Source organism: Lagopus leucura, unplaced genomic scaffold, assembly GCF_019238085.1.
Source record: "Lagopus leucura isolate 7727_CA_CO unplaced genomic scaffold, USGS_WTPT01 Super-Scaffold_100001, whole genome shotgun sequence".
Taxonomy (NCBI): Eukaryota; Metazoa; Chordata; class Aves; order Galliformes; family Phasianidae; genus Lagopus; species Lagopus leucura.
Genome location: NW_024962262.1, coordinates 34,724,191 through 34,750,120, shown reverse-complemented (window position 1 = coordinate 34,750,120; position 25,930 = coordinate 34,724,191). Strand labels below are relative to the sequence as shown.

The 25,930-nt window shown below is 40.5% G+C and overlaps 1 protein-coding gene and 1 long non-coding RNA gene across 3 annotated transcripts in view; both read right to left on the bottom strand.

Annotated features, from left to right (window-relative positions):
• The window catches only part of HS6ST3 (heparan sulfate 6-O-sulfotransferase 3), a 281,690-nt gene extending 259,227 nt beyond the window's left edge, over positions 1-22,463 (bottom strand). The window contains exons 1-2 of one of the 2 annotated variants that reach the window (XM_042867471.1): positions 22,344-22,463; positions 21,925-22,301 (exon numbers count right to left, since the gene is read on the bottom strand). In XM_042867471.1, the coding sequence (XP_042723405.1) occupies positions 21,925-22,301; positions 22,344-22,463 (497 nt within the window). Of the gene's footprint in view, positions 1-21,924 lie in introns of both variants that reach the window. The other variant, XM_042867470.1, reaches the window with a different exon arrangement.
• On the bottom strand, positions 17,519-18,064 carry LOC122177765. The gene is made up of 3 exons (XR_006178141.1): positions 17,995-18,064; positions 17,852-17,918; positions 17,519-17,551 (listed from the first exon to the last, which is right to left on the bottom strand). It is a non-coding gene; the product is annotated as an uncharacterized LOC122177765 (long non-coding RNA).
• Positions 22,464-25,930: the final 3,467 nt, after the last annotated feature.

The window sequence follows — 25,930 nt, the reverse complement described above, 5'->3', positions numbered from 1 at the left end:
TGAATGAGGCAAGACTGTGAGGAGGAGAAGAGCTGCACAGGTGAATAGGCAAGTGGAGGTTCAGTCATGCTGCCCAAATACAAGGGAGCAAATTAAAAATACGCACACCACCTCAGTTATGGGATTCCTTAAGTGAAGTATCTGATGCCCATTTAAAAGAATCTGTGCTTGTACTTAGCCATGCCTTCTATCATCAAAATATATTAACAGTGAATTCAGAAACTTTTAAATCAGCTTGTATTATTCATTATATTACTGTGAAAGTAGGATACATTAAATACTGAGCAGCATATTAATCCATTTTATTTCTGACATGTTATACTCCAGTTTTAAAGACCCTCAAATGTAATTTGCAAGAAGAGTATGTTACTAGAGTTCTGTTTGAATGTCTTAGCCTTCAAGTAAGGTATAAGTGCAAACGTTCATGCTATCTTAATGATCAAGCAGTAATGAAAAACAAGGATTCTGCCTGAGGAACATTTTTGTACTTAAAGATGTGTACAAAACCAAAGTAAATGTGCCTGCATTTCTGCACAGAGACAGATGCAGCCTCTACTGGTAAAGCACAAGGTAAACTGATTTCAAAATGTTGAAGCATACAATATTGTTTCTTAAACTGTTTCTTTCCTTCTGGTTATTTTTGACATTCCCAAAAAAATAAAAATAAATTAAAAAAAAAAAAAAAAACCAAAACAAAAACAGGAAATCTTAAAAAGACTTCCTAGTCTGATTTTTGTTCTTTGGTGCTACATTTTTGTCTGTCACTAAATTACAACACCTTAGATGTGTAATGTGTGTGACACTGAAATCATAAAATTTTAATATTATATGTATCTTACATGCAAAATAGAAACTAATACAGTCCTAGAAAATCCACCAAGGCAATTCTGGGGTAATGGAAAAGAATAATTATTCCTTTGCCTGCATACATTCATACTTCTGTGATATTTAAGTCCACTTTAAAAGTGGACTTGGACAGCTTGTTCAGTGGGCGTACAGGCAAAGATGCTTTTACTCACTTCAGTAATTCCTAGAAGACATCCAGGGTCAAGTAAGATTCAGTCTAAATGCAGACAAGTAGTTTGACTTCAAGCATTCTAAGGTAACCTCCCCCCACCAAACTCCAGTACTCTAAACTGTAAAGTTGCTCTAAAATACCATAGGTCACCTGAAAAATCCCCAACTGCATTTCATCTACCAACCAGCTTCAAGTACCTAGTGTACTAGAACCATCCGGTAGGAATAGGTTGAGTTCCCTTAGATGTTTGCAGTGAGGCACCCACCATCTCTGATCATTTTTCAAACTGTTTGTTTGTTTGTTTGTTTACAAAACACGTATTCTTCACAATATTACACATTTGGCTTAGACTTCATACAGGAGAGTCTTATTCCTGGTGTTTTACACAAATATTTATTTTCTATCACTTTCTTCCTTCTCTTTTATTCATTTTGAAAAAATTTCAGTCTCATTCAATATATTGTTTCTTTTTTTATAACCTTTAAAATTACTGAAAACATGTCATTACCTAGTATCAGAACTGATTTACTTCCTGTTCTTTTCCATACATAATATCCAGCAACAGAGAACAGACAAAAAAGTGATTCAATAGCTGAGTGTTTACAAAACAGATCAAGCAAATTTTCTAGAATTGTCCCTAGCACAAAAACAATTATTGCTATTGTAAATCAACTAGAGCTTTGAGTAGTAGCTTGCAAACATCCCACTGCAAAATGAGGTGGTTTACACACTTTTCAGAAATCTTTTAAAATGTTAAAAGATTTCCTGTGGATTTGCAGCTACGTCCTTCTAGAAGAACATATTTTTTACAAATGTTAGATTTTAAAAAAAGATTTAAAGCCTGAAATTACACATTGAAACAAACCACGTGAAATTTACAGCACTCCTGAACAGACTATTATTGCACTTTTCAATGCAACAAAAAAGGACAAAGCTCTCTGACTGCTCATGGTGTTTGTTACTTACAGAAATTTCCTTGCTACAGGGAGGGCAGTCTACCTTTGTGATGTTTCTATATTCACAAAGACTGTTCTTGGTAGACACCAACTTGTGTCCATTCTCTCTTGTTCTGTCACTCGACACAACTGAAAGAAGCCTGGCTTCATCTTCTCTGCACCCTCTCTTCAAGTATTTATAGACACTATTGAGATCCATAGATATCGATGAGATTCCCCTCTCCTCTCCAAGGTGAACAGTTCCATCTCTCTCAGCCTCTCCTAATAGGAGAGGTGCTCTTGTCTTTTGATCACCTTGGCAGCCTTCCTTTGGACTCCTGGCAGTATGATCCAGAACTGAATTCAGTACTCCAGGTGCAGCTTCACCAATGCTGAGCAGAGGGAAAGGACCACCTCTATAGATCTGCTGGTGATACTCAAAATACTTTGTCTGAGGCAGCTCAGGATACAGTTAGCCTTCTTGGCAGCAAGGGCACATTGCTGACTCATGTTCAGTTTGGTGTCCACAGGGATCCCTCAGATCCTTTTCCACCAGGCTCCTTTAAAGCTGAGCGGCCCCCAGCACGCCTTGTCCTAGCACTGTCAGTCCCCAGATGCAAGACTTCACACGCCTCTACTTGTTGAAATTCCTGGACAGTCTGATCTAGCAGCTGGCAACCCTGCCCACAGAAGGGGGCTGCAACTAGATCATCTTTGAGGTCCCTCCAAACCCAAAAAATTCTAGGATTGATTCCACAATTCTCTTCAGCACGCCTCTCAAGCCTGTTCCCTTGGATGACTGCACAGCCCTGTAATGAATCAACCCCTCAGTTATCCAAACATTATCATGCTGTACAATAGCATGTACGAGCCAGTGAAGAGTGGGTCACTATTCACTTAAATGAGGTGCTAGCAGCAGCTCAACACAGTCAGGCTACTAGCTGGTACAACAGTTAAATTACAACACAGAACTGTGCAAGCTTACAATTAGCTCATTACCCACTAGAAGATTTCTCTCAAATCATCGGATCGATAAAGCGTAGGTTTGAAGAAGTTGCCCCTAAGCGATATCAGGTTCCAGGTTGAAAAGATAAAGTGATCCTTTCAGTGGTGTCACTGAAATTGTTGAGAGTTGTAAGAACAGAAGAATAAACAGATCTTGAAAGTAAGAGGCAAGTTATTTTGACTAACAAATTATTTTGGGGTCTTTGTGTGAAGATTTCTACTAGAAGGTGAGTAAATTTAATGCCTTATCAAAGAAACTGAGTGACAGCAACCCTCTGCATTTCTTTGTTTCAGAAGAGTTTCCTCCCACTGGTATTACTGGTGAAGATCTCACAGGCAACTCTGAACCTTCACAGCATAAATTATAAATTCCTCTGGAACAAATGACGCTAGCTAAGTATGTGAGACAATATCAAACACAGATAAGTAAGTGGCAACAAGCCATAAAGTACTTAAGACTGCTCAGTGATTTGACCTTTCCATTAATTACTATTTCTCAATAGCAACACGGGCATACGGAAAGACGCAGATGAGCATTCCATCCTCTGAAATCAGATGCTGCTGACAAACCTTACTCACTGATACACATAAGAAAGGAAACAAACAAACAAACCATTCTGCACTGAGGAACTGCTTCCTCTTTCATTTTTCCCCAACAGCCAGAAGATGTAAATACAGGATACATTATTTTACACAACTGCACAATGCACATAACTGAATGGCAGAGGCACACGCAGCTTTTGCATAGATTAGGATGTAATAAAGTTTGTCTCCTCTAGACTTATCAGTTAATTGTAGATTTTATCAAAATTCCTTGAGCAGTTTAGAAGATAAATTATTGCAATCAGTGGAGGCATTAGACATTCAAACCATCAGGTATGAATGCAGATATGAAGTTTATTTCCATTCACATTAAATAAAAAGACTTTGCAATGCAATTATATCCTAGCTATTTACATCCAAATCAATCAGTAATGTTGCCTCACATACGTTACAGTGGGGAAAAAAAAAAGAAAATAAAGCAAGGAATTTTTCATGTAAGTTCCTCACAAGGAAACCGTATACTGTCACTCCAGCTCTAGACCTGCTCTTGTCCCCTGCTTTTCTCTTCCCCTTGCAGGCAATTTAACTTAAAAAGAAACAGTACTAAACAACACATGGAAAAAAACTGTGGAAACTTATCTTGTAGTTGCATCAAAATACAAAAAGCTGTAGTAGGTGGATGTAACTTCAGAGAATTACTTTGTCCCCTTGTCCCCACTCCATTCTGTACACTGTGAATAACCAGTCATCTTTACCTAACAGTGAAAATAATGATCTATTTTTATGTTAAACAGGGCCAAAAATCAGTCCTGACCTACTTTCAACAGAAAAAAAAAAAAAAAAAAAAAAAAAAGTACCAATACTGGTATGCTGTGATGTATAGAATATGTTGGAAGAGAGAAAAAAGATGATTTCTTCCCTACACATTTTGAGCAGTCTTAGGAAGGCAGAAAACAAGCACGCAAGTGACAGAAAGGGAAAGTCAGCAAGGAAGGAAGCTTTGGAGCAGTTAGTGCTGACAGTGTTCTTGACAGCTTCCAAAAGCATGACTGCAATCAAGCCTCAGAAGGTGACTGAACAAGGAGATGGAAAATGCAGATTGCCTTAAGCCGAGCAACCACTGGGAGAGGGGAAAATGAGTTGGATTTGAAGGAAGAAGAAAAAAAGAAAGACTAAAGAAAAGCCAACACACTTGAATGGCACTTAAAGCAAGCAATAGATCTGTTTTCCAGCCTCGTAAATGATTCTCCCTCACTCTGAGGTTTTCATATATTTTTTTAAATCCTGGTCAGATATATTATGCATTATCAGAAAGACTTCAGTTTCAGGGATTTCAAAGTTTGGTATGCTCAATATTAAAATGGAGATGGCAATGCACAGAGGAAATAATTCCACCAATATACACTGTCTGATTCAAGGTCCTAGAAGATTGTACAGCATTTCTGAAAAAGATCCCATCATTTCTTTAAAAAGCTTCATAGTTGAAGATTTAAAATTACAGTTTCAAGAGCCAGTGTATTTTATCTTAAAAGTGCCAAATGAAGGTAAAGGATTTCTTTGCTTTATACATCTTTAAGCATTTGCTTTATACATCTTTCTAAGCATTGCTATCATACATACGCTTGCTAACAGCTGTACCACTGTATAAAAAGCTGTCAGAATTTGCAGATTCAGAACTTCAGGTGAATAGGATTTACCACGGCAGATGTATCTAAGCGCATCTTCTCACGTGCAAGTACTTTTCATGCCAACATCTCATCATGCCAAAAAAAAAAAAGCATTTTCATTATGGAAGGGATTAAAAGGTGCATATACACACAGCTCACAGAAATTTCACTCAAAGTTTACTGTATTCCATAATGACTATTTCGATTTAGTAGGATTATAATCCATCTACTGCAATCCAAGTGCCTGCATAAAACTGAGTTTGAGTGCTACATGGGCAACCGGACCAATAAACTTGAAACTGATGTGACAAAGTGTCTGTAAGGTGTGAAAGAATAACAATTGGCACTAACATGTCCTCTTTCTTCAGGAGTTTGCATTTATTTCAAAAAGTTTTGAGTAGCAGCAGCGAAATCCTTGTAAACTGTTTCTCTACCATGAGAATCATTGGTGCTGTCCTAAAAAGGAGTCTTCTTTGAATGCTCAAATCTTGGATAGTCAACTGCTACGAGTTCTAGGATTTGCATTATTTTTGAAGTCAGGAAAAATACATTAAGCTCATCTACTGTGAGTTTAAAAAAAAAAAAAATTATGCGTTCCATGGATGGCAGTTCAATTTGGATATGAAAATGTAAAACAATTACAGCCAGTTTTCAAAACTCTTAAAACCTCCAGCTACTTCTATTCAATGTCACTGCTGAGCCACACACATACTTACAGGCTATACTAGACATAGACCCTACCCTTCTCCTGCTCCTCTTCACCACTCATTTTCAGATCTCAAAGTTTCTGTTTCTCAGCAATCCCAAAACCTTACTCTCTCTTCAACTCTGACTCCACACTCGCAATCAACTTCTGTTTAAAATACAGTGCATCCCATATTCTTTTTCTACCAATCTTCATTCATGCCCTCCTAAAACTATTGTCCTGTAGATGTTCTGCATTTAAACAAAAGCAGGAATTAATCAAAGTAAGCCTTCAACAATATCAGTCTCTGGTCACACAAAGCACCTAGAGCACAGATGTTCAACCTTTTGGCTTGCCTATGCTGCACTGAATGAAGAGGAATTTTCTTGGGCTGCATATAGGATAGATAATATAGTTAGTGTATGTAAGTAACAAAACTTTTCAATATTTTTATTATAACAAAAAAGAGCAATAAAAACTAAACTTATTTGACCTTGTTTTAGTGAAAAAAAATGTGTGTGTTAACTTACTATCTTGTTATTTTACAAAATAACACAAGCCCAATTTTAATAATTAAATACAACATACGAGTCTGCTTAATAACAAATATTACACGTTTTCATAGGCACACACAAGTGGATAGATTGAAATATTATCAGCAATCATTGCACTCTGTCAGGAAGCACAAGCACCTGCAATGTGTGGCACACACTGGTTGCCATTCAGCTGAGTGCATGTGGCAGACTCAAAAGGTGGAGTCAGCACTGCACCACTCTCTCCCCTCCACAGCATTCTGTTGTCACCTACATGGCTAGCAATCAAGCTACATGCAACAAATCCATGAAAAATATTGCTAAGCATCACAATGTTAAAAAGTTTATAATCTTGTGGGGAAGCATTACTAGCTGTCCAGGGCCAGGGCTGTACACATATGACCTAGAGCATAACTTGTAATGATCTAGTGAGTAATGAATCAAGTGTATAATGTGGCTAGCAAAGTCATGTCATCCTATACTTCAGAGGCACTTGAGAGATATGCCAGTGAGGAAGTAGATAACTTCCTTCTGCATAGACCATCTCTGGCATTCACTAAATTCTACCACTGTATGCATCCAAAAGCCTAGAAATGACATGTCTACACACTCCTGCTTGGAATTCTTGTTCCCATTTTCCACTTACCCACAAACCTCCATTTCATCATCCAGGTCATAACCATAGACCTTTAAAAAGCATTGATCCCCGTGTTACTTCTTCAGTGACACCACAAGTAACCAGCTACCACCTGGCCTTTTATGGTTGCTCACATCCACTTGGAGAGCAACAGTTCAGTTCATCATATACCATATATCATATACCATCCAGTCCATTTCTCATTCATATTGCTCAAATGCCACTAGGGAAGAGCTTGATTTAGTCCTTGTTAAGATCAACCCACTGGTCTTCATAGCCAGTCCTCTCATTGCAGAAGACAGTGAGGTTGGATCATCACAGCTTGCCACTCAACTTTGTACTGGCTGTTCCCAGTCCTCTTCTGGTTCTTCACATGGTTGGAAGTGGCTTCCAGGGAAATTTGCTCAGTCACCTTTCCAGGGATGGATACGAGACTGACTAACCTGCAGCTCTTTGAATCTTCCTTGCAGTCTTTCTTGAAGAGAAGTATGATGTTACCTCAAAGTTCATACTGCACAAGGAAAAACTTGGATTTTATAAGCATCGCTGCACACTTATTGACTAAGAATGCCAACTGTCATTTTAGCAATGACTTACCTAATAAAGACCTACCACAAGTCCTCACAGTCAGCTTTTTCTTGACAATCCACAGTATCACTATCTTACTACTCATTTTCTTTCTGCATGATATCCCTTCTCTTTTGTCAGCATTTTAGAAAATAAAAAAGTGAACATACTAAAAACAAAATACAGGAGCACTATTCCTACACTCAAGACAAAACCTTCCTTCTTATTTGGTAGCAAGTAAGTGTCCCACACAGCCTTTGTCAAAGAAAAAAAAAAAAAATAACCAAAAACAACAAGCCAACATAATCTTGTTGAATGCCCTTGGCAACTCAAGCAGACTACAATCACCAGACCTTCCTTGTAACATATTTTCTTAATCTTTTCAGAAATCCTCTTACATGACAACTGAGGCACAGTTTCATATTTCAAAAGTCACTTGGATCTCCTACTGTGCCATATTAGGTGAGTATAATTCCATTCCCTACAGTACTTTCTCCTAGTTTTCCCCTTGGCAGATGTCAAGCTTACTAGTAAGCAATAGGGCTCTTTTTAAAAACTACTTTCAAGTTTTCCAAATACCAAGCTTTAAGTAGAAAGTCACATCCACATGAAGTAGTTTGGTTGTTTAATTCTTGAGCTTCTTTAAATGCCATCTGGTTGTGGTAAGTGGTGCCTTTAAATACCATCTGGTTCTTGTCAAAAAAAATAAAACACACACCTTGTTCCATAATTGCCTCTACCAACTCTTCAATTTGAAGAAAGATCCAGAACTTCTTCAAAGCTCAAAGATGAATACAAATGCGAGTGGTAAAACTAACTTCTTGAGCTTTATTTCCAGATTACTGAAGGACAGATACCTATTAGCCCTATACATTTTCTAGCAGGTTTCACTTTCCAAGAGTATTTCAAAAAGTGCAATTTATATCTTCTGAAAGTTTTTCCTCAAACATCTTCCTTAGTTGCATTGCATTTTTACTATACCCTGCCAGAATTTATGATCATTCCAACTTTGTTCTTGCAGACAAAATTTGACCTTTAAAAAACTGAACAGCTTTGTGTTCTACCTCCTGTTTATGCTGCTATGCCCACCTCAGTTTGATAGGTGCATGCATTTGCTTCAGGACTCCCATACAGCACCTTTGTAGTTCCCATGTCACTCACAAGGATTTTACTTTCATAAATTCTTTTCAATTTTTAAGTAATTTCTATTAAAAAAAAAAAAAAAAGATTTTCAGAGGGGAGAAAACATGTTTGTTCTTGTAAGAGTCATAAATATATTGTACAGAACAACTATTTATCACACATACTTTGAACCACATACTACACATGGTGATCAGAACTACAGAGCAAAAAACTTTCTCCCTGTTCAGGTTTGCTGACTAACTGCTCTATGTAATACTCATTAACTGCCTGGCACTTGAGTCTCCAATCAATCAACCACAGCCACTACCACCATGCTGACTAGGGAGCAATATAACTGAGAAGCCAGAAGAGAATGAAAGGACTTCAAAGACAAAGGAGAGGAGAATGACCAAATGATAAAGGCAGCTTCTGTGCATCTATATACCATGTTGCTCTTAGGGCTCCAGGTCTTGGAATTAAACATTTACCATTTTCTGTGAACTGCTGTTTTTCTTAACTTATAACTGCAGAAAGAAAGTCAGATAGTCAACATGAATTCAAGAAGCATGAAGCAAAAAAAAATTAAAAAATCTATTAAGAGATAAGAAAAAAGATGTAAACTGCTTAAATTTAGCTTTCAAGTACTTGAGAGCAACACAGATTTGACCGAGACTGAACAAACCACTGCCCTGCCAGAACAGCTGCTGAAAATTCACTTGATAGAGCTCTGCATATTCCAGTGTTTTGATGCAAACACAGATGTACTATTTGGATTTCTTTTGCCTTTTGTCTCTATTGTGAGATCACGTTTCCCTCTGTATACCCCAGGACTATCTCCTACCCTACTTACAGATAACTTCTTCACTTCCTAACTTCCTAGTCTCATCAAACGACCACCTTTTTTTGCTGGGCTCCAGGGGCATTAGCAGTCTTCCTTCTTTCCTTCTGTGAGAGGGGGAAGAGCTGGGACTCATCAGCCTTCCTTCACCTGCTGGAAAGGTGAATGAAGCTAGTGGCTATGAAGGTTGCAATATATTATAAGGCCAGAAGAGAGGCGATATTTTGAAAAAAGCTCTCCTAGAATCATAGAATTGCTCAGGTTGGAAAAGATCATAAAGACCATCAAGACCAACCACAACCTAACAATACTACCCTAACTCTAACAACCCTCCAGTAAATCACGTCCCTCAGCACCACATCCAAATGGTTTTAAACACATCCAGGGATGGTGGTGACTCAACCACCCCCCTCAGGAGCCTATTCCAATGCTTAACAGCCCTTTCTGTAAAGAAGCTTTTCTTTACTCTATAGGGGTCACCCTATAGAGCAGAGATTTCAGTACTGCCGACCAACAGTTGACAGTAGAGCACAATAACTATCAATACCAATCTTAAATACCTTCTTCTCCAAGACATCATGAAAGTAGAACAATGAAGCACACACCATAGAGACTGCTTCCAATCATTTAATATTCTTCTCCTTAAATAAACTGAATACAAATCTAAGAGAAACAGTTATAAAAACTGAGTAGCAGCTTTAGGAAGCAGATAGAAACAGAGTTACAGAGAATATGTTTCAGGAAGAGAGAAGAGCAGTTATTTCTCCTTATCAGCTTTTGTGTACTGCTAGGAACAGAGAGAACAATAAAACAAAGAAGTTAGGGCAGATTAAAGTAGTAAATTCAGTTAGCCCTCATATGTCTCAGACCAAAGAGCTAAAACTCCCAGAGCCCCATTGAACTTCAGCAGGTCAGAGAAGCTCAGAACTGAACAATTCAAGCCTGCAGTTTGCCAAACAAGCATAACAGAGACAAGTACCACTTCAGCCTGCTCATTGTACACACACAGCAAGCAAGTACACTGTGAACAAGAAAAGCACATAAGACAAAAGCAGAAGAGCAACCAAAATAGGGGGAGCTGCAATGTGTGAGAATGGGTAAAGACAGGCTGACAAGAAGTTAAATCACAAGTGTAAGACATAACCCTGGATAACACAGGAAACAGCAAGTCCTTCTCCTACAGGCGTGGGAGTACTAAAACATACAATTGTGAAAAAGGTATCTTTAGTACTCTATGTGCTTTTGAACTCTTCTCTTACCTACTCATACACAAGAAAAGCAAAAGCCTCTGGTCATAGTGCTAAAATTTAGTTCCTGAAAGTACAGACTATTTTATTTAAAATATCAATGTAACCACAATAATGTGTGTACTATGAACACTTCCTAATTCATTTTATTTACTTTAAATATTTTCTTTGGAAAAATCTCATAACGGACTGAAATACAAACAATTGAGCATGAAACAAGAATGATAGACATTTACCATCCCAACTGATCTCCTAATCCAAGCTGCAGTTCTGTGTGGCTGCAGTTAAGCTTCTCAGTCAATCTGTTTGTCAGATGCCGTCCATCAGTTTTACTATTACTCTATACCAATGCCCAGCAGCCGTTTAGATGCTTGCTACTGACCCATATCACAATAGGATTCTTTGTCATATTGTCAGGTATTTGACAATTTAATCAAAAGAAAAAGAGATATACACTAATGTGAAATAATCTGCAGATGTCAGAGGCAGGGCTACAAAATAAGGCAGTGTGCATTTACATGCTCATTGACCTGCCAGCTTTAGAGTGCAGATGTAGGCGACAAGAGAACAAAGCAAAGACCTTGCTGAAAAAAATGACGTGTTACAGAGGACCAGAGCACTTTAAGAAAAAGCTACATTCAGTTAATCTACATGCTCTGCAGAGATACAAACAAGAGGAAGCTCCTCACAGAATCATAGAATGGCCTGGGTTGAAAAGGACCACAATGATCATCTAGTTTCACCCTGCTATATGCAGGGTCACCAACCACCAGACCAGGCTGCTCAGAGCCACATCCAGCCTGGCCTTGAATGTCTCTGAGAATGGGGCCCCTGAATCATGTAGTTTGGAAAAGACCCATAAGAACACTAAATCCAACCATCAACAAGCACTACCATGTCCACTACTAAACCATGTCCCTAAGCTCCTCAACCACACACCCGAAACATAAGTCAGAAAACAGAAATTTCAGCTAGGTGAAAAGGCAAGCTCTTTCCTTCTACAGATGGTCAGACACTGCAAAATGTTGCTCAGAGACACTGTAGTTTCTCCACAGATTCAAACCCTGTGGATGAGGCCCAAAGCAACCTGCTCCAAGTTCTACTTCTGAGCAGAAGACTGAGCTCTATGGCTGCCAGAGATCCCATCCTACTGAAATAATTAAGCAATAAATAAAAGTAACTAGTAGCAAAGTAAAACAGAATAATTCATGAAGTTATTCTTCTCATCTAAACCTTGTTAAATCAACAACAGAAAAGACATGGCTTGAACTTGACAAAGGCTCTTCTGCCTGGTTTTCAACAGTAAGAGGTCACTCATGTTTGAAACCTCTTGGAAGCTAATGGTCCTAATCCCATAACTAAAACAGGAGGTCTAGTCAATGGATGAAAAAGTTACATTACAACTACACTATGTGGGATTTACAGTACAAGAGCTGAGAATGCCTAATTTAACATTTGGTTCTCTTACTAAAACACGCACATGACTTGATGAGCCAGGTGGGGAGAGAGGGACAGTAGGGGATGTGGAAGTCTGTAGGACAGAAGCTCAAACTAGCTAGTTCTTAAAGTACTTCATTATATCTAGGTCTTTCTCTCCTAGTCAAGTATAGAAAAACAGAAGGTGAGCTCTAGACCATACACCAAGTTTTATTTGGAAGAAAAAAAAACACACAAGCTTCCACATTATGTACCTGTGATCCTTCCTTGACTGGATTCTGCAGCAAGGATTCAGGCATCCCTGAACCTGTCTAGGTGGGAACTGGGGGAGCATACATCACTCTATTGTAAGAGCAGAGCAAGTCTGAGAGCTACTTGTGAGACTGAAAGTGTACAAGTCCATGGATCCAGATGACATGCATCCCAGGATGAGGTTGCTGAGCTACTCTCCATCTTATTTAAACAGACATGGCTGTCAGGCAAAGTCCCCAGGGACTGGAAAAAGGGAACTATCACTCCCATTTATAAGAAGGAGAAGAAGGAGGACCTGGGGAAGAGGCCAGTGGGAAAGAGAAGCCTGTGAGGAACTTCAGTGCAGCCTTTCAATATTTAAAAGGAGTTCATAAACATGAGGGAAATCAACTTTATACATGGGTATAAAGACAATGAAAGGACAAGAGGGAATGGTTTTAAACTAAAGGAAGGGAGATTTAGATTAGATGTTAGGGAGAAGTTTTTTTTTTTTTTTTTAACTGAGAGAGTGATGAGGTGCTGGAACAGGCTGCCCAAAGAGGTTGTGGGTATTCCACCTATGGAGGTGCTCAAGGATGGGGCCCTGGGCAATTTGATTTAGTACTGTCACAGAGGGCTTAGAATTTAATGATCCTTGAAGTCCTTTCCAACCCAAGCCATTCTACGATTCTGAAACAGTTTATGCTGTTCATACCATTTATGTCTAATAAAATGATTGGTGTCTTCTTCCTAAGTGTTGTCTCCCCATGTCATGGCCCTGAATCAGCACAACCAGTGAGCCTGATGTGAAGGGCTGGGCACTCAAAGACAGTTTTAGACTCATTTGACTACTGGCCCAGGACAGGAGAGAGCAGGGTGCAGCAGGGTAAAGACAGTAGCTGTTCCTTGCTAAGGCAGCTGGCCTGCTGCACATCTAAGTGCAGCGTTAGTGGCAATGTTTTACTATGCTTTTTTTTTTTTTCCCCAAATATTCTGAAAAAAAATGAGCATTTCAGGTAGTTCTATGTGAAGCCAAAAGTTGGACTTGGAGAGTTGGAAAGAACATACAAGGCTCAAGATATCCTATTATTTCTTCACCTTGCAAGACTGTAGCTGTATTTCTGCTCTCAGCCCTTCTCTGGTATCTTTCAGCCTTAGCCCTTATTTCATGCTCACAGTTGATTCCTATGCTCCTCTTTACTTCACCTCCTACTCTTAGGAATTTCTCAGCCAACACAATCAGTTGCTATTCCACTCATCCCCAAATTCTCAGCTGTAGTCTGTATGCAAATACATGGAAATGAAGTCAAGAATTGCAAATAGCTACTTTTGAGTGTGAAAATATACAAAGTGAGATATAAGTTTATTTGCCACTTAAACAAAAGCCAGTGCTAGAATAACAATAGAAATATGTTACTTGGTTAAAGAAAAATGCACTCTTTTTCCTGCATTACTACCTCTGAAGTTTTATTCCACATGCATTTAAGTTTGCCTAAGTTCTAAAAATGGAAGTCTAAGACTCAGCAAGGTCTGTCCATTAATACTGTTACACCTCATATGAGAATGGGAAAAAAAAACTTTTGCAAACCTTAATTCATTATAACCCCAGGACTGATTAAGATGATCATAACATTGAAAATTAAACTGCTTGTGTATCCTATATTTTAGTGCACGTGTGGTAAATCTACAATTTATTCATTACTGTCAATAAAAAAAAACCATCCATCATCCTGGAGATATATTGCATATGTCTACCCATACTTTGTTTCTGTGAGAATTCTTGATGCTTTCTTGAACTATCAGAATGATGCAATTTGGATAAACTGGCATAAATAGGATGTTAGATACACCACAAGCCACTTTTACAACTGCCACCATTGAAGAAAGTAGGGGCTCTTTCTCCTCAACAAGAATGTGCAACTCAGTAACAGTGTTTTGTTTTACTGAATATTCCTTCCTTTGTTCAGTGGAGTTTGAATAACAATGCACAACACTTATACAGTCAACATGTGACACTATGTTGAGACGTCTACACCTTCCCTTTAGGAGGCTTTTATGATTCATTAGTTCTGGAGAAAACATCCAACCAATTTCTCGAATGATTTAACTCCTAAAGGCACTTAATCTGAATTGATCTACACGAGTTCAGCTTTTACGAGAGATCAGCTGACAGAGGAACAGCTCCATACTACCTACTACTATTTCTTACACAATTTACAACCTGAAATATTCTATTACATTTCTTTAAATTTGTGATTACTTCAGCAAAGTATATCACATGCCTATTACATACCATATATCCAGATTTCATTTTTAGAAGTTCCCACAAAAGTTCCTTCAATTCAATGAAATTTAGTTTCTTTCACAAGAGTACTCTTGAACTCCCCACTTTACGTTTCCAAGGCAATAATTTTTAATTCCTGTTGTGATACCATTGAAGATTGTTGCTCAAGAGAATGAAGTATTTTTTCAGCTCCTATAGTCACACAGTTGACCATTTATCAAACTCTTGACAATTTAGCCAAAGGACTTGGAAGAAACTACTCCCACACCCAGATGACAAACTAGCAATTTGCATCCTTGCTGAGTTGGTAGTTTATTTGCATTTCATTCAGCTAATGTTTCCAGTTCCTTTATTAGTTTAACTCATATGCTGTCACACCATTTTCTGCAATGCTTCCTAACTTTTCCAGCTTACATTGAACAGGTTTCTTACCTCTTCTTGGGTATTCTGGAGGAAAGAAACATGTGAAGTATGCCTCTTTCTTTCACTCCTGAGTTTCCAGTTTACTTATTTACCAGATGTAACTGGTCTCTGAAGGGAGGTCAGCACCTCCAAGTGCTCTAACATCCTGAAAAGCACCAAACAGCACCTGGAGCTACATGCCACCCCTTCCTAGAAATATCACATTATTTCACAGAATCAGGTAGCAAAGCATCAAGTCAATTATGAATATCATGGTTTGTTTCATCAGTTCTTCACTATGTTCCTTAAAAGGTTTCATTCTTGCACAATAGCTATGTATGCATAGAAAATAACTGCTTCAGTAGCAGAGCAACCACAGCCCTCTGGGCTTGGACTGTAAGAACACACTTCATACCATTTAGTCATTACCAAGATCCTAAGCACTGCTCATGGAAGAGACCACAGGTGTTTCAATAATTATCAACATTGCCACACTAGAAATGTTTTCAAAAGATCAACACACATCTTGAACAAAGCTGAGATAGGTTTCCTTGTTAATCTTTTTCTCTTTTATTAGTGGTCATGTACAGATAGGTCGTCCAATCAGCTTCCTTGACAGAATTTAAAAACCTTGTTCATCAATAACAGAACATTGAAAGGACTTTAAGATACCTTGTAAAGCAACTCAGAACATTAAAACAATCAATTTAGCCTAACATTTAATCAAGAAATTAGTCTAAGTTTGGGCTGCAAGTACTTCCAGAGAGCAGGCAGCATACTGAATGCTAGATACTTTAAAGAATACATGTTCCCTTGCTCTTATCAGGTCTCATGCTGCACAGAGAGCAGCAAAGCCTTTATGCTTGGAGCTCAATTCACTATCACTGCTGCACCAAGCTCCAAGAGGAAATGCTTTCCTCTTTGAAGGCAACATATGAAAACTGCCAGCACACCTGAGGGGAGAAATCATTCAGTTAAAATGGTTCTTTACCCTTTTCGTTTAGCTTTTTGTGATCACTAGAGCTAAGGTGGCAGACCACCCCCCCCCCCCCCTCCTCCTCAAAGCAGTCTCAGAAAAATCGAAGTAAGTAAATTTTATCCCTATCGTTGCCAATGACTGTGTCTACAGATTTAATCTCTACCAGCAGAATGACATTACACAGAAACTTTTCCCATTGGACCTCAAAACAACACATACTCCTGAAACTAAGAAGTAGTTTTAGTATCAATAATCAAGAATACTAGAAGTTTTAATTCAGGCAGCTTGGTAACAGAAATTAATAAGACGCTTTTTAATACAAGAGTTAAACCAACTACCATCCTACAACACTGCATAGCCTTTGAAGAAGGTACTGACAGCTCCACTCTATTTTTTCCTTCCCTAGATTTTAGTCCACAAGAAGCCAAAAAAGAATTCCTCATTAGATTGGTACTAACAACTTTCATAAATACTAGCAGTTAGCAGAAAACATGGAGTTCTCATCATTTTTGTAGTCCCCAAGCACAGCAACCTGCTGAGATTTATTGCAGCAGCTTCAGAGATCTCAAGACAAGGCTTGAGGTCAAAGGTTTTCTAGGGCTGCACCAACCTTGACACTGGAGATTCCTATTCCCATCAATCAATTGCCTGCTTTTCCTGAAGGCGGGATGCAGGGCAATCATCTCACAGGAGAAAAGCACCGTGAGAAATTAAGCCAGGTAGAATTGTTAGTTATTTATACCATAAAAGTAAAAGGAAATGCCTTTAAAATAGTATGAGTAGACATTTCCTGTTAGTGTCTTAAGAAAGAAAACCAATGTTCTAGAAAGAAAAAAAAAAAAAAAAAAAAACACCCCCCCCCCCCCCCCCCCCCCCCCCCCCCCGAACTCCCTGGAAAGCAATTCTCAGAGTTAAATTAAGCAGAGCATATATTACAATGGAATTGAATTCTATTCAATGTTTACATCAACAACACAGCCACTGAATACAGAACACATTTAAATAAACCCACGATGTAAAGCTAAAGACAAATTATAACTCAGATCAATTTTGCAAATTAAGTAAACTGGCAGAAAAGGAGTAAAATCCAGTGGGGATGAGCATAAACCTCTACAATTAAGTGGAAATTATTAGTTGTATAAAAAGACGATGGGAAATATAAGTAATAGCCTTCGAGAAAAGAAGCAGCATCTAAATTTCAAGCTGAACAACCAATATCAGACAACTGCAAAACAGCCAAGTTTTCTTGGCTTTTCTTCAGCCAAAGGAAGGCTGAAAGAGGACTTCCTATGAACCAAACCACCCAGTAGGCTAATGAAGAGAAAAGGATCCATTTTTCTTCTGTGTTCCTCAGAAATGATTCACATTAAGCACTGGAGGGAAGACAGCACCACCTTCTAGCAAGAAGGACAATGAAACCCCTGAAGGAATTACCAAAGGTTCCTCTGAAGTGACCAACACAAGGAAAAAAATCTACAGCGTCAGTAGCAGGATCTCAAAGCAGTTTTTATCCTTCCTATTCCTTAAACTTACAAAAAGGGAAAGAAAAGAAACCTATAAGGGCTCATTGGTTCTAACATTCACTTCAGTAGAAGACACCAAGGTGTGGTAGAGCATTTCTGTGCTTTTTTCCAGGTTCAATACTAGTATCATGTACAGCTTTTTATTCTCTTCTCCCCACTACCTTCAGCATAGTCCTAATTTTTAATTAGCACTCTTACGTTTTTGTGATGATCATGGTTACCATGGCTGCAAAGGAAGGAGTCCATCTTATGCTCTTGTTAGAGCCTTAAAAAAAAAAAAACAAAACACACCTCAATACGACTGCATCAGAAGAAACATGAATCTGCTGGCTTCTATTTACCTCTCCCAATTCTGTAACTTGTGGGTTCACTGCTGATTTATACTTCCACACAGTAACAGAATTAAAAGACTCTACAAATAGGAAAGCATAAGCAAGTGAATGAATGAATGAAAAAAATCAATACTGTAGAAGACTCTACTGTACTAATAATAAAGCTCATGAGGTTTACAGAATTAGACTAATTTCACCGTTTCATAAGAAAATTAGACAACAACAGTTTCAATGAAGTATTCTTTCAAGTGTGTGGTTTAAAGTGTCACCTTCCTCTTTCAATCAAACTCATAATAAATGACAATGTGTAATTATTAATGATATTACAAACAACTGAGAAAGTGTGCCTTAATAAGAAGTCTTAAGGTCCCTTTTTAGTCTACCATACATAAAGTGCAAAGAAAAAGCAATCCCTACCACATACAGCAAATTCTATCTGGTAACCCAAGAGGCAATTATCTTGGACTGCCAACTGCAGCCCCGGATAAGGAACACTCCTCATCAGGTTTTTGATATCTAGACTCTCATTCCAGCCTTCTGTTGTATTACCCTGAGAAGAACTGCCTCTCCATCACACCTAAGATCCTTCAGAGCTGTGTTTCTCCACTGTCTAAAGAGGCAGCCTAAAGTCACTCACCTTTCCACACTGCTGCAAAGTTCTGCACCGATTACTTTCCACTGTAACAGCTATTTTTGAAAGACAAAGAAAGTAACCCACGTTACAGACACTCGATATAGCAATATATTTCCTCTGAAGTAAATGTGGGGATAGCGTTATTGATGTAGAAACCTCCCCGTGAACACCACCACATCCTTGTGAGAGAAGTCACAATGCTTTAATTATGCTAATCATTACTTTAGTTTTCAGTTGCAAATAATAATTTAATTTACAACTGTATCAATTGCATATTCTTCACAATAGCAATTTCTGTAAAGTGAAAGCTATACTTCAGCGCTAGAAACTAGAACAGCATCTAGTGTGCAATCAGTAAACATCTTCTCACACTTATAATATTATAAATAGGATGGAAAGTACCACAATAATAACGGGGTGGCAAAGTCTCTGGCTACAGCAAATGAGAATGAACCCAAATGCAGCAGCCACAGAGTCAGACATGAAGGAAAAGAGAAGCTTACCTTCAGAAGGCCTCAGGTAGGGAGGGATCTCCAGCAAGAGATACCCTCATCCCCACTGCCAACCCTTAAATGAGGTCTGGGAGGTGGATCCTGGGTCTACCACTTCCAGTCACTCAGCTGCACTGCTTGCATCTGAGCTCCCCTGGGTTGGACCTGCCTTCTCTCCAGGTGCTCAATCACTGTTTCAGGCCATCACTTAGCATTTCCACTACAACACTGAAGTACCTAAGCTGGACACAACACACTTTGTATCATCGTATCACTGTGTCACAGATACAACAGTCCACTGGCATCAAAATTAAAAGTTGGTGCTTGGGCTTGAAGGAGTTCAAAGTCACTGATTCACAATGGTAGCTGCTGTCTACTGAATTCCCTTCAACAGCTTAAGGAGATTTCAGGCCTAAAATCTCTTTCATGAGCAGTATTTTTAAAAGAAATAATCCAGGGAGAGGTAGTGCTCCACATATTTCAGAAACCCTTAGGGCCATCTTCCATTCCTTCTCTACCCACCACACAGTCCGCACTCCCACAAATTCAAAGTACAGTTTTTCTAATCAACTCTTCTAAATACCTGTGTTGAAAGATAGGACTTAAGAAAACAGCAAATGAAATACTCGATAACGTCGAACAAGATTATATGAGGCTCTCACTTGTTTCCTTTTGACTTACATTACTATTACCAGCACTGCAAGGAGCAAGTTTCCAAAACACACAGATCTATATTTGTAGTTAATGTTACATACGTTGAGATCTGAAACAGTTTATACCTTGCTATGAAGGAAAAAAGGAAGTTAGAGATACATCCTCATTGCATCAAGTGTATTATACTAGAGATCAAACACATAATATGATTTGTCCCACTGCCCCACAAAGAAAATCCAGTATCATATATTTACCTGAATTAGTCTAATTTTCTAACTCTGTAGCTGGAACACTGAAGAAAAAAAAAAGATATTCAAAGAAGTCTAATGCCTCAAATATCCTCAAAAGCTTTGAAAGACAACTTTAAATTTTTTTTTTTTTTTTTTTTTTTTTTTTTTTTTAAATCATTGTGTTCTTCTTTAGGCTCATATGATGGTCTCTTGCTTAGTTTAGGCATGCAGACACCTTGCCCTCAATTTGCAGTTCATACATTAAAAAGCCTTCAATCCATGCCTCTAATAGTACAGTCCTCCAGCAAAGTATTTTAGGCTTGACTCCAACTTCACCAGCAGCAAAGGCATTCATAGCAGAGACAAACCATACCTTAGGGTTCATTCTAAAACTCACTGAAAAATATTGAAGTCACGCTAACTGACTATATGGAGTAAGCAAAGATAAAAAGTAAAAGGTGCCAGCACAGCATATATTATACAAGGAGCAACTTTATTTACAGGACTTCCTCCCAGAAAGTTCACCCAGGATGCTACACTAACCAAACAAGAACAAAAATTAACACTTGTCAGCTGTAGCTGGTGCCTCTACTTGTCTTCCTTCAAGCAGAATAATTACTAACAATCCACTGAATAACTCCCACATCATCTTTTGTAATTCAACTCAAAGTCATAAATTGACCTCATTTTTTTTTTCTTAATTTTAAAGTACAAGACCTGCTATTTTACCAATTTTACTTCCCACCTGCTATCGTTGTGATTCAAAATAACACTTGGTTATTTACTTACTAATATTTTCCACAGCAGAGGAAGAGAGGAAGCCAGAGACAGACTGCATGCTTTCAGATATTGCTGTGATCACTGTTCTTTGTCCTCCCTTCCCTGATTTACACTGCAACTACTCAATATTCCTTGAAGCTGTAGGGTTACCACTAAATTATTTGTACTCCAAGACATTCACTGTGTTCTTCTCCTGCTAGCACGTTTTAAAGTTTTATCCTAAGCTGAATTTTTTAAATATATAAATGGTATGAGTTGCCCTAATTGTACCCTGCAAGTCCAGTCCAAGTCCTCAGCAATCATAATTACGTTATGCTAACTGGAATAATGCCAAATGTGTCTGGCTTTGTAATACAGGAGGGCCAGCTGTCAGTCACATCAAATAAACCGGCAGCGGCTGAGCAGTTGAAGATACCTTCTTGACGCATGGGGCCAGTGAAAGCAAGCCCCTGTATGCCATTGGGCCGCATGCGTTTCTGCAACACCGCACATAAAATGATATGTCAGCGGTGCCTCTGAAAATACCAAGTCTTCAGACTCAAAATTAAGACGGGTGGTAAAATGAATCATTATCTGAAAAACTACACAAGTGGAAGTAGGATTTTTCTTAAGTATTTTACATATATTGAAGTTACATTGCTAACAGTGTAAAAGTTCAGGAGAACACCTCTGTTTCCTCATTACCACACACGTCCAGGAGCTATCGCACAAGTAAAGACAGGATCTCTCACATTAACCTGGGAAAGCTTAAAGATAAATAAACCAGAGCAAAGCTCGCAACCCACTGCATTTTCTGTACCCAGTGGAGCTGCCCTTCGACTATTTCTCCATTTGCAACTCAAAGTCTCGTTGCCAGACCCGACAGAAGCACGGGACAGAATACACAGAGAGGCCGCACATCCACGGAGCAGCAGCGCGGCCCCCCGCACGAAGCCTGCCTTAAAGCCGGGCACCGCTTCGCTCCCTTCGCTGCGGCCGCACACGCGGGGGATTAACAGAAGTTTGAAGAGAAACGAAAGTCTGGTATGCAGCAAAAGGGAAGGAGGGCACCCAGAGCTAGCAGCTCCGCAGGAACGCGAGCCTCGCCGACTTATTCGGGGGCTTTTAGGCCGTTCTCTCCCCCGGGCCGCTCCCGCCGCGCGGCACTGACCTGAGCGTGCGGTTGCCGGCGCAGCCGCGGCGCTCCATGGCGGCGGGCACGCAGCTGGTTAGCTCGGTCCAGTCGGCGTGCAGCCCGCAGCTCCAGCCGGTGGAGAAGCGGGAGAAGAGCCAGGTGTCCTTATCGCCGCCCGGGCGGTGGCAGGCGCACTTCTTCTGCCCGGCGCGGCAGTAGCAGGGTTGCTCCAGATGGATGTTGCGCACCAGGTGCCGCCCGAAGGTGGTGCCGCCCGTCTTCTGGATGTGCAGGAAGACGATCACGTCGCGGCCCCGCATGTCGAAGCGCACCCTCCGGCACAGCTCCCCCCGCGCAAACGGGAACTTGGGCTCCAGCCGCTGCACGGCGGCCGCCGCCTCCTCTTCGTCCCGCTCCGCCGGCTGCTCTTCGCGGCGGGCTGCGGGGGCCGAGACGGGCGGGCGGCGGGGGCAGGCGGCGCCGGGGCAGGCGGGCGACACGTACTGGTAGACGATGAGCAGGAAGAGCAGCGCCAGCAGCGGCGGCAGCAGCCACCTGTTGAAGCGCTCGTCCATGGCGACGCGCGGGGCACGGCGCGGGCTCAGGCACTGCCGGGCGCTGGCGGGGCGGCCGTCCCGCCCGGCTCCCCTCCCGCGGCGGCCAGTGGCATGGCCCCCGCGGGATCGCTCGGCTCAGCGTGGCCCTCCAGACGCAGCCATCCCCGCGCCCCGGTCGGCAGAAGCCGAGACACCGCGAACCGCCTCCGCGCTGCCGAGCGGCGGCAACCCCCAACTCCGCTCCGCCGACAACTCTCCGGCCCGAACGCACCGCTCAGCCTCCCGGGGGGGCGGGGTGCCGCCCGACCGCCGACCAATCGAAGTGAGCGGCCGGCGGAGTAGCCAATAGGCGGGCTTAGCACGCCGCGTGATTCACCAATGAGAGCGCGCGGTGAGGAAATGAGGGGGAGGTGGGAGCCGCTCCTCTCTCCCCTCCAGGTATCAGGCGCGGACCAATAGAACGTGAGGGGGCGGAGGGACCGGCCAATGAAACAGTGAGGGCGGTGCGAAAGGCAGCCAATGAGAGGCTCCGCCAGGTAAGCGGGGTGTGAAGCTCTCCGCCGTCCCGGCCCGCCTAGCGGGGGCTGCCGCGGCACTCCGCACCTGCAGCGCGGTGGTTGAACGCTGTTGGTAATTAGCTGTCTGCCCTGAGCTCCCCGCGTGTTTGCAAAGTCTGTCACAAACGCCTCATATCCCACACGAGCCTCGGGCAGCTCCGGGATGAGCATGCATTTACATGCAAAGCACTTCAGGTCGGAACTGATTGCTCTGAAGGTATTTAATCACGGAATGTCTTTATTTAACGAGGGATTAATTAGGTATCTGGCAGTGCCACAGAACGACTTTCCTGCTTGGTACCTTTGGGAGGTCTGATAAAAGCAGCACGGCACCTCCCAAGGGACTGTTTCACTTCAAACTAAAAACCATCCGGCCTCTGTATTTCAATTTCCATTTCTGTATTTCAGTGTGGAGAGCCAGAGTGTTTGGACAGTACTTCTGCAAGTGTTGATGAATGTCAGTGTTGATGAATTGTCCTGTGACAATTCCAGTGCCACAGGAATTCAGTGACACCCCTTTGCTTCATGCATGTTTCCATGTCAGACGCCATTCTGTCATGCTGCCCCTCTGCTGCCATCTGTCGCACAGCAACAACAGGGGACAGAGCACTGATGGGAAGGCTCAACTCTTCTGCAACATTCGCCTCTGACACCGAGGGCCAGCAGGATAAAATAGAAGGCATGGCTTTTGTAGCAATCTTAGTATAAAGCTATAGAAAATGGTCAAGCTGAAGGGTGGTTTCAATTGTTGTTACTGCAGAAGCAATGGCATCCATCACCTGACTGCAACCACATGAACAAGCTGCACACGCACTGCCAGGATCCCACTGCGCTGCTAGGATTTAGGCTGAGAGCAGGGTGAGAGCAACCAGACCTTGGTCTTGCCAAGACATCAAGAGAGATGCACTTCTGTCTAAACTAAAACGTCATGGGCTATCTGGTGAATGTTTACCTCGCACAGCCTCAGGCTCCTAAATGGGGACATAAGCACATTGCCTTCTCCTTTCCTGGCTGATAGGGAGCCTCTCCCATAGACAATTGTGTATTTATAAATGTAAGGTAAGGAAGCACTTTGTTCTCACTTTTAGTCTATTCATTACCTAACAAATAAACATCAAAATAGAGAAACAACATCAAATATAGCTTTGTTTCTGTAACAAACAGCTCTGGTATTGCTTGTATTGGTAAACCCGTATTTGGAATAAAAGTACTGCTGAAGTATTTAGACTGAATTATCTATCACAGTGCTTTTAGTGAGGTAGAGAAATGCTATTGCAATTTAAGATTTTCTCATTAAGTACCAGATTGTTCACACAGTACCTTCATTTCCCTGAAAAGGAGATCAAAGGTAAATTTGCTAACAGAGAAACTGTGAATTACAGTTACATTTAACATTTATTCAGACTTGGATAAGAGAGATCCCGATTTGTGAAGATTGGCAAAAATCAGTATCTCTATATATATTTTATTGGGCAGAAAGGATGTACAGGAGAAGTCGGAGTATTTATAATCAGGCTCAGATGAAAAATTTGACTTTTAAAAACCTGTCAAATTTCTGAAACTGGCAAAAAGTACACATGAATGAATGTGCTTATGCATCTCTCACAGACAGCCTTTCACTTATGAATTTTAATATTCCTAATGATGTTTTGCAGACCGCATTTTATACAGCTGTGCAACTCAGAGTACATCCAGCCCCCACTCAGTCACACCGTAAGGAGTACTGTCAGCTCTGCTGAAGGCAATCCCAGTTGGAGGAGAAGCCAAGGTCTCCAGAAGGTACCCATGTGGCATTATCCCTATAAAGAGAACGCAGTGTTTCTATTTGGTACCATCTTATGTTCTCCTTTAGAGAGGTGTGTTACGGTGCAAGGCCCTGTGGGATTAAACTTCAATAAAATTTAGGTTCTGTAGAAGTCAATGTCTATAGCTCGTCAGCCTCAATAGAGAAAGGATAAGAGTCATTTTGAACCTAGTTGTGTTTCCACTGATTTAATGTGAATATGACTGGATTGAAAACATAAGAACTGCAAATACTGTTAAGTCCCAACATTTCTCCCTTTAAAATATAACTAATCTTTAAGCCTCCAATGAATGCTTAAGGAAAATCCCTAGTTAGTTGCAGGCTAGTTTTGAGGTACTCTTACAAAATGAATGGAGTTTCCGTGGATTTCAAAATAAAACAATTACAAGATTGAGGTTTCACTTATTTTTTACATAACACTTCTCCAAGACCCAATACTGCCAGAGTAGAGCTCAGAGTTCACCAACTGTCCAAAGAAAATAATCGATGAGATAAATAAATACAGCAAGATCTATTCCTCATTGTAATTTCAGATGGAGTACATCCCCCTGTTAAAAACAGCATGTAAAACTCTGTTTGTCATTTCTGCCAGAGAATCTGTTGATGTGAAAATATGAGAACAATGCGGTATTACATTCCGACACAGAATGTCCCTTCTGCTTGGCACTTCACAGGTAACACACAACAGGTTTTCTGACTTGCTAAAAGTCAAAACTGGCACACTCACCATTTATTTTAGAAGTCAATATAACATGGGCTATTCAGAATCGATGGGCATATGAAACAGTGTCTGTGCCAACACCAAGCTTTGTATAAAATGCATGAGTAAGCAAATGATATTATGAAACAAAGGTACAAAAGTATGATTTCATCCAGCAATTACCTGTCAGAAAAGTTTAAAATCTATTAGATCTGTTAATGGAAAATTGAAGTGACACTTCCACATTGGTTTCTTTAAATTATTTATCACCACTTGACCTGAGCTGTTTCAGCATTTGCAGACAGTTGAGATTTCCCATAAAACATTTTTTTCTCTGTGTAGCAATTCCCTGGTGTCTCCCTTGTCACAGGGATGCAAACTGTAAAACCATAATAGCTAAATTAATAGACTCGTACTAACTTCA